General features: G+C 37.6%; 1 protein-coding gene across 2 annotated transcripts in view; it reads right to left on the reverse strand.

Annotated features, from left to right (window-relative positions):
- Nucleotides 1-14,056, reverse strand: part of BANK1 (B cell scaffold protein with ankyrin repeats 1) — a 306,464-nt gene that overhangs the window by 35,140 nt on the left and 257,268 nt on the right. Inside the window, exons 9-10 of one of the 2 annotated variants that reach the window (XM_065907388.1) lie at nt 11,744-12,046; nt 6,917-7,216 (exon numbers count right to left, since the gene is read on the reverse strand). In XM_065907388.1, the coding sequence (XP_065763460.1) occupies nt 6,917-7,216; nt 11,744-12,046 (603 nt within the window). Of the gene's footprint in view, nt 1-6,916; nt 7,220-11,743; nt 12,047-14,056 lie in introns of both variants that reach the window. The other variant, XM_065907387.1, reaches the window with a different exon arrangement.

The raw sequence follows: 14,056 nt of genomic DNA on the forward strand, positions 1-14,056 counted from the left end.
CCCCTGTAATTGATTTCTACTTCCTTACCATTGTGGTTGGAAAAAATGCTCGATATAATTTCTATCCTCTTAAATTTGTTGAGACATGTTTTGTAGCCTGGCATATATGTTAGTAACATCTATGTCTTAGCCATGACAATAAAAAATGTCTCTAAATATTGCTAAATGTCTCCAAATGTCTCCTTGAAGGCAAATCACCACCAGTTAAGAATTACTACTCTAGGTCAATCGGGCTTCTTATTAAAACACAAATTTAACAGAGAACTTAGTGGTAAAGAGACACAGATTTGATCCCTGGGTTGGGACGATCCCCTGGGGTAGGGCATGGCAACCTACTCCAGTATTCTTGCCTGGAGAATCCCATGGACAGAGGAGCCTGTCAGGCTATAGTCCATAGGGGTGCAAAGAGTTGGACATGACTAAAGCGATTTAGCAGGCACACAAGAGTATTGTACTTAAAGGGGTAAAGACCAGAATTCCTGGCGTAAGCACAGCTTGAACAACTGCTCCTTTGCAGAGTTGCACCAGTACCCTCTCCATATCTTCAAACAGATGATACATATGTCCCTCTATCCTGAGACCACCTGTGATATACTAAGTCCTAAAGATAATGGTTTGAACAAGGTCACTGGGCCAGAGAATAGAATGCAAGGCATTTGATCTAATGTTTACTTTAATACATGTGACCATATCTCTTCACTAATGAGGATAGATAATAATGCTAAAGCTGAAGCTCCAATACTTTGGCCACCTGATTCAAAGAACCAACTCATTGGAAAAGACTCTGATGCCAGGAAAAATTGAGGGCAGGAGGAGAAGAGGGTGGCAGAGGATGAGATGGTTGGATGGCATCATTGACTCAATGGACATGAGTTTGAGCAAGGCGTGAGATGGTGAAGGACAGGGAAGCCTGGTGTGCTGCAGTCCATGGGGTTCAAACAGCCGGACATAACTTAGTGACTGAATAACAATAATGAGATAGAAGCCATTCTATTCTGTCACATTTACAATGATATGGATTAATTTTCCTAAGTGATTCTACAAGGTTTTGTTTTGCTTTTTTTTCCTTCTCTGCCTGCATTTCAATTGCATTGGACGTGATCAATTTCAAGTACAAGTGAATTGCAAGTGGAAAATTTCTGAGCAACTGAGTTGTACTTGACATTTTAGGGTCCCAGTAGCTGAGTAGCTCTCAAAAAGGTCATATACAACTTTGTTGCACTGTAAAATGCCAAGGGCAACTCAGTAGCAATTGAAAATTGAAAGGGAAATTATATTCTACCCCAAATCAGCAACATGGACTCTGAAGAATGATCTTGGTTTTATTAATTGTATGAGGGGAAAATGGGAAATTGTTAATTGACTATGAAAATTTTTCCACAATAGGCAGTCTTTTCTTTGCATGATTTAAGGATATAGTTTTATTACCAATCTATTTATACTATGAAAAGTTCTCATTTTGTTTCCTTGATTAGTCTTAAATCAAGAATTCTGTCACTAAGCATTGTAAATCCTTGTTAATTCCTCTATATTCTTGAAGCTTAATGAATCTGATCCTTTTCAATGTTATAGCAAAAGATGGAGCGAATACAGTATTTAGAAACAGGCAGGCCTCAAAAATTTTTCATTAAGAAAAATGTTATTTTTCTTTTTGTTGTTATTGTTATTCTTTTTTGGTTGTTAACATAAAATTAGGTTTAATATAATAAGAATGGAATTTAAAAAACCCAGGAACATATCTCTTGATAAAACGAACCATGGATTCAATTTTGTATTAATAAGGTACATTTCTGTGGACAGGGGATAGTGGTGATGGAGGAAATAGATTTTCTGTCTGATATGTTATGCTGCATGAAAGAAGTTAGAATGCTTAGCTATAAGTGAATATTCTAGAAGTTTGTCCCATTATGTATGGGCTCCCCTCTTCAAACTAGGAGTACTTAGAATACTTAGTTTAAAATGGGAAATTTAGAAATCAGTAGACTGATATATTCTTTTGATCATCCTCTGTAGTGCTAGTGAAGTCTCGTGTTCTACCCACATTGATGTGGTTCTTGTCGCTTTTGTCATTTATTTGTATTTGCTTATGTGCTCCGTCACTTAAGTTGTGTCTGACTCTTTGTGACCCCAGTCTGTCAGGCTCCTCTGTCCATGGGATCTTCCAGGCAAAATTACTGGAGTAGGTTTCCAAGCCCTCCTCCAGGGGATCTTCCTGATCCAGGGATTGAACCCATGTCTCTTGCATCTCTGCATTGGCAGCTGGATTCTTTACCACTTGAGACACCTGGGAAGTCCCAACAATCCTTAAGGTACATATTATTTCTGTTCCCAACTTACAATGAGGAATTTGAATCTCAAATATATGAAGTTTTCTGCTTAGGTAATATCAGCTGAATCTGAATCCTACCTTCAAAGCAGTATTGAGAAAACCCAACTTTCCTCCTGGGCTTTTCTTTTCTGTGTGTCTCCATCTCACACCACTCTCACCCTTCATTTCAGACATTTCTGGTCACCAAATGTGTGGGCTTTACCCCCCAACCAAGTCCTACAACCCCATATGAATATATCACAATTTCCATCATTCTAATTCAATTCTGAGTCTATCTACCTGGATATTGTGTCAGATCAACAGATTAAGAGCTCAGTCCCATAAGCCTGCTTCCATTCTACTGCAGATGCCAGTCCCAAGGCTTCCTACAACTTCTGTCTGATTTGGTTACAGACTGGAGATTCTCACAACCTCCCTCGGGTTCTATTTAAAGACTGGAGTAGCTCACAGAACTCAGGGAAACACTTATTTCCCAGTTTATTGAAGAATATGATAAAGGATACAGATGAACAGCCAGATAAAGAGATATATAGGGCAAACTCTGGGAGTCTCTGGCACAAGAGAGTCTGTCCCCATAGCATCTGGGGGCATGTCAACCTCGAAGTCCCTGAAAACCCATAATATCAGCATTTTATGGAAGTTTCCCCACACAGTCATGATTGATCTTTAATCCACTTTCAGTCTTTCTCCCTTCTCTAGAGAGTGAAAATTTCAAGCTTCTAATCACTTGAATGGTGGCTCGGTGGTAAAGAATCTGCCTGCAATTCAGGAGATGCAGGAGATGTGAGTTCAATTCCTGGGCAAAGAGTCAGACATGACTAAGCAACTAAATACACAGACAGACAGACACATACACACATATACTCTATTATCCCACAAAAGCCAACATGATTTTCCTATCTCTCTGGTTTATTTGCCTAGTCACTTTGCTATCACTTTCTCGAGTTTTTGAAACAGTAAGTTGGGCTTCTGCATCTGCATTCTTCTTCCATCCCCCACTCCGCACCCTTCTCTTTTGGCTACTTTAACATACCCTGGATGGGGCAACATTCTGCTATTGCTTCTGTGCTCTGGCAAGAACTAGAGCAAACTAATATTCTTCAAATTGAATGGATGGCTTTCTGGGAAATGGTGGATATTCTATTTAATAGAGATGGGTGAGCTAGGAAAGAAAAAAGGAAGCCGTGATGAAAGACATTTATCCCATGAAATGCAAAGAACATCAAAAAAGAACTGGCTGATGAGGCAATGTTAGATGGATAATGTGAGAACAATAAGATCAACAATCAATAGCATAAAAGGAAGAGGCCAGCAAGTATATCCCAGTAAAAGAGAAAAGGAAGAAATAATGGAAAGGGACTTTGATGACCTCATTTATAGTTCAGTTTTTGCTACTGGTTTGAAATATGGGGAAAATAATCATACTTGCTTGTATATACTTAAGTGCAAAACAAAAACAAAATAAATCATATTAACAGTGATCTCTGTATGCATATAACACAAATGCTGTGAGAACAAATTTGATTGTGTAGTTGAATGAAAGATTTCCTGTAAATATTGATAGGTGTTGGACATGGGATGAGTAGGTGAGATTTCTAAGATTTCTAAGATTCTTTAAAGTTCCTGTGTGTCTATATAAAAGACAAATTGTACCATGGTTATGTAGGGGATTTGAATAATTAATACACAGAAAGAATTTATCATCTGGTTCTTAATAAAACTTTATATAATTAATAAACCTATGAATGAGGAGAACCATCCCAATGCTCTTATAGAACATGGACCTTGGTTGGCAGTCTAACGCAGGCATTGCTTCTAATTCATTCTTCAATGAAATAAGGCAATCATCTATGATGGGCAGTTTGTTCTTGGAGAAAGTGAATAGAAGGACCATGGCACACGAGGCACAGTGGGTGAAAGGAGTTTCAGACACTGGATTGAACACAGGGACAAACAAGTTAAATGGCGCATTCTGAGTGGTGAACTTTCCCAGTCTTCTTCCCAGACTCTGATCTCAGAGTGCTGGCAACTAGGTATATAAATTAGGTTACAATTAGTAGGAATTTATTCCAGATATACTGAAAAACAGGAGACTAGATCTACCTAAAGTTACACTTTGGGATAATCCAGTGAAAGCTGGTTACATCATTGCCCTACAGTGCATTCCACAGTGAGCAGGGGAAGCTTCCATTTAGGTTTCAGTGCTTCATTCTTCACCATGAAAGCACAGTGAGGAAGAGTCACCTATCTGATGGAGGTATCAAGAGTTCCAGACCAAACAGACAAACAACAAGCAGAGATAACAGAGATGATATGAGAACTAAGGAGAAAGAAATATCACAGAAATTTATAAATTTGAATCAAAGCAAAATGAGACAAAAGCCATGACAAAGAAATTAAACTTCATTGCCCCCACCACCAGTAAACAAAGAGAAATGAATGATACAGAAAAAGAACAAATAGAACACAAGAATGAATCCATGGAAAACAAGAACATGACAGTTGACAGAAGGGTGAGAAGATAAAGAGCAAAAAGTAGAGAAACACAGGATGGTCTTTGTGGTCCTGAGAACTCCCTAAAGACTGAGATACAGATGATGATGTAGCTGTTCAAAAATTTCTAGCAAATAACCAAATTCTTTCATTAAATTATATGTCTATCTTCCCTCTTCAAAAAAATATTTATTGGGATTTAACAACTTTGTCAAAGAGCTAGTATAGCTGTCCCTCGGGTTCTACAGGTTCTACAGGGAATTATTTCCATGACCTCCTTCCTCCATACCAGAATCTGCAGATGCTCAAGTCTCTTCTGGGCTTCCCTAGTGGCTCAGAGGTAAAGAGTCTTCCTACAATGCAGAAGACTGGGGCTCGATCCCTGGGTTGGGAAAATCCCCTGGAGAAGGGAATGGCTACCCTCTCTAGTATCCTTGCTTGGAGAATCCCATGGACAGAGGAGCCTGGCGGGCTATAGTCCATGGGGTTGCAAAGAGTTGGACACGACTGAGAGACTAATGCTTTCACTTTTCAAGTCTCTTTTATAAAGTGGTACAGTATTTGTCTATAACCTATGTTCATTCTCTTGTCTACTGCAAATCACCTCTAGATTACTTACAATACCTAATATAATGTAAATGCTATATAATTAGCTAAAAATACAATATAAATGCTAGGCAAGCAGTTGCCCTGGAGACAAACTCAAGCTTTGCTTTGTGGCACTTTTTGGAATTTTCTCTTATTGAATATTTTTGATGTGCAGTTGGTTGAATCCTTAGGTGTGGAATTTGCTGATATGAAGGCCTGGATATAATATCCTAGAGCCACTATGTTAGACAATGTGAAAAATTCTAATTACAACTTATCCCTTGCCTTAATAATCTAATAATTGTTCCAGCTGACATTTTATTTTAGCTGAAAACTTTATTAATTTGTTATTGGTTTCTAATTGTTTTTAATAGTGTCTTGAACGTTATCAGCAGATCACTGTTAGGTGTAAACGACAGTGGAAAAACTTGCTCAGTTTTCTTATACAAATCTCTTCATACATACTGTTTACACAATAGAATCGTTTCTTTTGCATATACTGATCACAGATGAGTAACTGTGTTCTTTTTGAGTGAATCTGTGGTATATATTTAAGTGTTCTGCTTGTGTACTTGGTTTAGATTATCTGAATGCATAATACATTGTCTCTTATCTTTAGTTATCACCCAAACATTTTGATTAATCTCAAATATTTTATTCAAAAATTTCTAATAAAAGGTCAAATTGTACTATATATTTATCTGCATAGATGTTGCTTAGAACACCCTAAGGATGGAAACATTGGTTTACTTCACATTCTCAGTCCCTAGGGTGGTATCTAACCCCAAAAGTGCGGTTAAGTGCATGTGTCTGTGATACACTGATGAATAAAAGTCATGTCTTAGACACCAGTGACTCATGGAATGCACCAAACCAGAGTACACAAGGATGTTAGGAAAAAATAGCAAAGTCAACACACCCTACTGGGGTTATTGATATAAGAAAGCTCTAAGGAATTTTTATGTTTTTTATATTTAGATTTAACTGAGAATGACAAAGAATTGAAATCTAAAATGAAGCAAAAATTCTATCATGGATGAAGTGAATCTTAATCATTGGGGGTGAAGTACAATTATCAAAGAAACTGGCGTTGCATATCTAAGATTCTAGTATTCAAAATTGTTTAGATTTTTAAAGTTATTATGAATGGAAGAGGGGCATAAAGTAAAGTACCTACATTTTTCTTGTGTTGCACATTATTCACGGGAATTGAGCTTCCTCTTATAGAATTATGGAAGAAGAACCAAACAGTATTTCTTTGCACATACTACGGTTTCAGAGTCAAAACTACCCTTCTTAATGGACAATTACAAACCAGAACCCCACACATTGTCCTTATTTTCTTTATCCATTGTGTGTTTAACTTAAAAAATGGGCCACCACAACTTAACTATGACTCTAAAACATACTTTTAATCTTCGAGGCTTTAGAGCCTACCAAAGGACAGGACATCCTCCAAAAACACATACACAAACAAACAGTAACAGCAATAACAAAACAGATTACCTTGTGCTATGTAAGGTGTAGTTTCCTCTTTTGGAGGGATATTTGTGGGTCGTGGTGTGGGGGCAGGAGGTCTGTTCATAATGAATGAGCGACTTCCAATTTTTTTCTTTATACTCCTATTGGCCAGAATTGTGTCATATTCACTGTCATCAATCTCAGCAAAAGTGTATGGGTCTTCCTCCGCTTCCTGATCCTTTTCATCTTCTTTCTTCTCTTCTTCGGAATCACTTCCTGTTTCATATCTTGCACTGAAATCACACCAACTTTGACTTCTTTCCATTTGGCCTTCCAACAATTTCCCTGCTTATAAAATATTTGAATGGTAGTTATTTATATTTTATACAATATTATTGGTGTCCATCTGTCAGTTGCTTGAACTATCCCCCCAAATAATTTGTATATTACTGTATCAATTCCAAAAAGAGAAAAGTGAATCATGTAATTTACTAACATATTCTCCTTCAGTCGGTAATTGTCAACTTCTTGGAATAAGTTTGTTAAAGACATGGAATTCTTTGAAAACATACAAATAGGCATATAACTACTTTCCACATAGTTTATGAATGATTTAACATCAGGAAATCAAATCATAAAACTAAGCCTCAAATATCAAGTACTTTGAAAGCCTGTGTTTTTCAAGCCTAGCGTTTTCAAATTTTTAAAAAAAAGTTTGAAGTCATTTTACCTTTTATAAGGATTGAACCAGGTATTTTGTCTAAAATCGATTTCTCTGAAAATGACAGAGGGGAATAGCCAAAAGCTCCATTGTTTAGTTTCTTATACTGTCTCAAGCTGGATCTCTTGATTTCTATAGGTCAACATGAACCTCATTCCTTGATAAAGGATATTGAAAGTCGAGTTCATGAAATAAAAGATGGCATAGAAAATCAATGGCTTGAAGATTAATTTCCCAAGAATTAATCTTTTATGGTCAATAAATAGTCTTTATTCAGTAGTTTTTTATGGTTTTCATATTCAGCAAAATCTTTACATACTTTTATAAGAACATATTAAAATATTCTAGCATCAGTTTATTTGGAAGAGAAAGATACTATATACTGTGATCAATTAATAAGTTGAAGAGAATTTTGATGGTTCTCTCTGCCAGACGATGAGAAAAATTTTTTAAATGTGTCCTTTTGACAAGTGTTAAAGTATTAATGAAAACAATAAAAATGGAAATTATTTCAGTTATTGAGTGAAAAATTGTTAATTCTCTGTGTTGTTCTGAGATTCATGCTCATGAACTAAGGAAGAATTAGTCTCCTTTCTGTTTAGTAAGAATCTGATAAAAATTTTTTAGCTTACTTAATGGATATTTTAGTGAGAAAACTTAGGAGGTAGGGAGTAAGAGCAGAATAGAAAGGTATTATTATAAGAAGATTCAGCAACTGTTTTGGGTAGGTTTATGAGGCGAGACCAAAGGAGAGCCCGAGATCACCTCCCTGCTGAGTCTTAGCTTAGTTAGTTTAACCCAAGAAGTATGAATGCTAACATGCCTGGCATTAACTTTAAAATCTCCAAGACTTTCCTTTTCCCTTGTGAATAAAATGGTTTTGAGATTCTGACTTCATGACTTCTGCTTCACTGACAGCATCCTAGGTGAAATCAGATTAAGTGTGTGGGAAACACGCGTACAGTTTCATTTTTAGTGGAATGTGTCAACTATCTTACTTTTAGGAACTGATTTCCTGAGCTGTTAACTCTCTTTGTCTCTCCACCTACCTCCTTTCTCAACTCTTTCTAAAGTTGGGCTTGCGCTAGAAAGAAAACATTTCACTTTTCACTTCCCAGTATATCAGATTATACTTTTCAAGTTGGAGTTGGATCTGAGTTTTCTCAAATCAGATTGTACACTAGTAAATAATGATTAAAATATATCACTCCTATAATCCAATTTTTGAAATAATTGGGAAAGAATGGAAAACAAAGATAAGAATCCTAAAAGCCCAGGAAACCTGTCCATGGAAGAATTTGACACATTCTAACTACATGCTCTAGGGTCTTGGATCTAAGTCAAAGTGAAAGTCACTCAGTTGTGTCCACCTCTTTGCTACCCTATGGACTACACAGTCCATAGAATTCTCCAGGACAGAATACTGGAGTGGGTAGCTATTCCTTCCTCAGGGGATCTTCCTAACCCAGGGATTGAAACCAGGTCTCCCGCATTGCAGGTGGATTCTTTACCAGCTGGGCCAGCAGGGAAGTCCAAGAATACTGGAGTGGGTAGCCTATCATTCTCCAGCAGATCTTCCCGACCCAGGAATTGAACCAGGGTCTCCTGCATTGCAGGTGGATTCTTTACCAGCTGAGCTACCAGGGAAGCCCAAATCAAAGGGGGGTCATAATGATTGTTGCCTTGAAAGTTTGCTGTGAAGATACAAAGAGACAGGATGTCAGTTATAAACTGAAAAGTGTTCTATGTGACTGTTTTCTCCAATGAATATGTTCATGAATCCATCATAAGAAATTTGATGCTTAGAGCATTCATGAGATGGCTTCTGTTTTGCAGTGACTTGAAGGCAGGAAAAAACTTGTACGGAACAATTCCTGAAGCTATCACTAGCTAAAGTCAAAGAACATATACAGTCTCCAGCGAAAAATAAGTGGGAGCTTCTAGTCTTACTTTCAAAGATCTCAGTCAAAGAATTATAAGAAAAAGTACTGGCATTTTACTTTTAATTCACTTCCAATATTAGCCCCATGAAAAAATATGATATTAAAAGTGTGCTCAGTCACTCCGTTTTGTCTGACTCTACAACCCCATGGACTTTATGTAGCTTGCCAGGCTCCTCTCTCCATGGTATTTCCCAGCCAAGAATACTGGAAAGGGCCGCCATTTCCTACTGTAATTAAAAGTAACACTGCATTGAAAAATGTAATAATCTGGTTTTTAAATAACAGGAGTGAGTTTTTGTATGATGTTGCTTTTTATATTTGGTAATTTTCAGAAGATATATTAGTCAACACTATACTTGTGGTCCTAGATATCTGGTGAAAATTACTGTTTGTGGAATAATTTTTAACCTCTTAACCAACATACCATATATGGAAATTCACATTAGAAAAAACAGGATTTAAAATTTTATTTAAGTTATTTAGCTCCCTTTAAAAAGTAGCTAAAAATTAACTCGTTTAATAGCTTTAACCTGATATAAGACAACAACCTTGTTTTCTTACTGATTTTAACAACTACATAAAACTATTCACATCTATAAAAGGGAGAAAAATACACCCAAATTTTGTTGCCAGGGTTATGTTCAGTGGGGTCGCAAAGAGTCAGACATGACTGACTGACTGAGCATGCACGCAAGTGAGCACATACTAATTTACATCTCTCCCCCCACTCCCAGTATTGATATAGCTGCATCCTTGATCTATCTCAGCACATGCCAGGTAATCAATATGTGTTTGTTGAATGAGTGAATGAATTGAGAAAGTACCCACTAGGTTTCCCATACTTTTCATTAAGAAGTATTTTCCATCTCTTATAAGGTACATAATCTTAGTAAGAGTTTATGTTGATTAAGTTGAACCTTTATAGAGATAATGCCTTCAATGACACAAATGCTGAATTTCATGGTTTCAAAATTCACTTTTAAAAAACAGTCTTTATAGACTTTACAGCCTTCTAGGACTCGACAGGAGAAGGCAATGGCAACCCACTCCAGTACTCTTGCCTGGAAAATCCCATGTATGGAGGAGCCTGGTGGGCTGCAGTCCATGGGGTCACTAGGAGTCGGACACGACTGAGCAACTTCACTTTCACTTTTCACTTTTATGCATTGGAGAGGGAAATGGCAACCCACTCCAGTCTTCTTGCCTGGAGAATCCCAGGGACGGGGGAGCCTGGTGGGCTGCTGTCTTTGGGGTCGCACAGAGTCGAACACGACTGAAGCGACTTAGCCGCAGCAGCAGCAGCAGGACTTGACAACTCAAGTACAGTGACAAACAGGGCTTTAATAATAGATGCTTCTTTCATCCTTATTAAATTTTCTTTGTAAGAATGTTTTATGAATTTGGAAAGTAAACATGAAAGAGTGATCAGTAAAGTGGGTGGTAATTAGTGACTGTAGGAGTGAGCAGAAAAGTCTGCCAGGCTGTGGAACATTCCAGAAGATAAGCCTACTATGGAAGCTCCTGGGGATGCTTCCCGCCCTTCACCCCGACTCCTGTTCTCACCTCTGCTGCTACACAGCTTCATTCCTGCATCTGGGAACAATGCTATCACAGTCATTTAACTTCCACTTTAGTGAGACAGAGGGCTTTTAGACTTTGGTCTCAATGCAGGGTGTGATAAACCCTTTACCACTTGCTTCCCCTGCGGCTCCGACTGAGTGACTGTGCCCAAGCTCATTTTCAAATCTGTAACACATTAGCTTTTCTCTTTTGCCAGAAAACTAAGGGCACTTTTAATACCCAAAGTTGTCATTTACTTTTCCACATGACGCTTGAGGTTCATTTTATGTGAAGAGTGACCGAATGCTTCCAAATTTTATTTTTTTACTTACAGAAAGCTTGGTAATGAGACTTCCTTCCTGGAAGGAAAAAGAAAGAAAAGGAGAGAGGGAGAGACGAAGAAGAGAAGTGAGGGGTAAGGAAAGGTAGAGAGAGAAGGACTAAAGGAGGAAAGAAGGGAGGGAGGGAGGGAGGAAGGGAGTTAGTGGCAGGTACCTCTTAGCTGATTTCTCAGGTTTTAGTTTTTAAAGAACAGCAGGAAAGTTTTTCTTGGTTTTAAACGCTGATCTTTGTATAGCTTCACCACTGCTGCACTATATGCTGTGTAAGCGTGTCAAAGTCTCAAAGTTGTTTTAAACTTACACTTACCTTGTACTGGGAAGTGAGGTTTTTCCAGTTGGAAGGCAGTGGTTACAGGTCTTGGTGGGGGGAGAGGTGGTCTGGGACACACGAGGGGCTCTTGGGAATTATTTTCAGAGTTGTCTCCAGGAATGAACACATACAGGTCATCGTACTGGTTCTCACTTTCACTGTCAGCCTCTGGAGGACTGTGCTCTGCCTCCAAGCCCGATTCATGCTCTTTTTCTTCCGCTGCCATTTCATTCACTTTGGCTTCTTCTGCCGTCTGCCTGTAAAGCCAGCTTTGATGGTGGAGAGCTGGGCTCTGTACGGCTGTTTATGATAAAGATTGTAGGATTTCATTTAAACACTCCATCTGGAGGCAGTTAATGTTTTGTAACTTGGTACAGAAGTGGTGGTAATATTAATTAAACTTTTATGAACTGATACAGGAGAAAGCTAATAAATGCATAGTTTTGGTGAATAGCCATTATTGAGCTTTTAAAATATTTATCGAGAGAGCGCCATTACATCTTGCTACTTCAGTTTATGACACTCTCATACACATAATAATATGTAATATTCTGATACTACTTATATAATAATATTCCAATTCTCTAGAGTTTTGCTTGAGCAGATTCAGTATATGACTTTATTACCATATTTTTAGTAGACAACAATATGACTAACCTAGGTAATAAGTAAGTTAATGGACAAGGTAAAGACAAGGAACAAAGACCTTATCTTATAAATACTGTGAGCAAATGAGTCTGTGATTCTTCTTTAGTTATTATTTAACATTTATCATCAGACGATACCTTAATTCTTAAAAGTACTATTTGATAAAGTGTTGATATTTTTCCATTGGGAAGGCATCTAAATTACCAATAGTAGGTAAGCATTTTTTCTACTTTTTAAAAATTTTTTTAAAAATTTCTACTTTTCAAAATTAAAAAAAATTTTAATTAGAGGATAATGCTTTACAATGTTGTTGGCTTCTGCTGTACAACAACCATAAATAAGCTATAAATATACACATATTCCCTCACTCTTGAGCCTCCCTCCCACCCCCTTATCCCATCCTCCTAGGTCATCACAGGGCACTGAGCTGAGTAGGTAAATATTGTTAAGGCTCAGTTCTCTCACCAAAAAAATCTATTCTATTCTGAAACTTAATCAAATGATTTGGGCAAATTTCCTCTACTCTAAGAATCATGATTCCATTATTTGTGTTTATACTGTACACAGTAAATGCTCTCTAGCCACTCAGGAAGAAAATAGAAAAATACATAATGCAATAACTTTAAATCTTAAAACTTGTGGTTTATATTTTCTTTATAGAAATTCTGCTCTAAATAAAGTATTCACAAAAATTTGAAATGAACTTTGGATTCTATATTGGAGGGAAAAGGCAAATTGCTGTCATGAGTGCAATAGAAAAGCAAATAACTGTTGTTTCAAAGTTTTGTTAAATACAGCTAAAGAAGACAAATGGCAGAGTACAGACAAAGAGGAATTTTTCTTTATATGAAGAGTTACACTGTAGGGAACCCTCTTACACTGTTGGTGGGAATGCAAACTAGTACAGCCACTAAGGAAAACAGTGTGGAGATTTCTTAAAAAACTGGAAATAGAACTGCCATATGACCCAGCAATACCACTTCTGGGCATACACACCGAGGAATCCAGATCTGAAAGAGACACGTGCACCCCAATGTTCATCGCAGCACTGTTTATAATAGCCAGGACATGGAAGCAACCTAGATGCCCATCAGCAGACGAATGGATAAGGAAGTTGTGGTACATATACACCATGGAATATTACTCAGCCATTAAAAAGAATTCATTTGAGTCAGTTCTAATGAGATGGATGAAACTGGAGCCCATTATACAGAGTGAAGTAAGCCAGAAAGATAAAGAACATTACAGTATACTAACACATATATAATGGAATTTAGAAAGATGGTAACGATAACCCTATATGCAAAACAGAAAAAGAGACACAGAAGTACAGAACAGACTTTTGAACTCTGTGGGAGAAGGTGAGGGTGGGAGGTTTTGAAAGAACAGCATGTATATTATCTATGGTGAAACAGACCACCAGCCCAGGTGGGATGCATGAGTCAAGTGCTCGGGCCTGGTGCACTGGGAGGACCCAGAGGAGTCGGGTGGAGAGGGAGGAGGGAGGGGGGATCGGGATGGGGAATACATGTAACTCTATGGCTGATTCATGTCAATGTATGACAAAACCCACTGAAATGTTGTGAATTTATTAGCCTCCAACTAAAAAAAAAAAAAAAAAAAGAGTTACACTGTAGACATTTTTTAGCAACAGGAGAAAAA

Source organism: Muntiacus reevesi, chromosome 16, assembly GCF_963930625.1.
Source record: "Muntiacus reevesi chromosome 16, mMunRee1.1, whole genome shotgun sequence".
Taxonomy (NCBI): domain Eukaryota; kingdom Metazoa; phylum Chordata; class Mammalia; order Artiodactyla; family Cervidae; genus Muntiacus; species Muntiacus reevesi.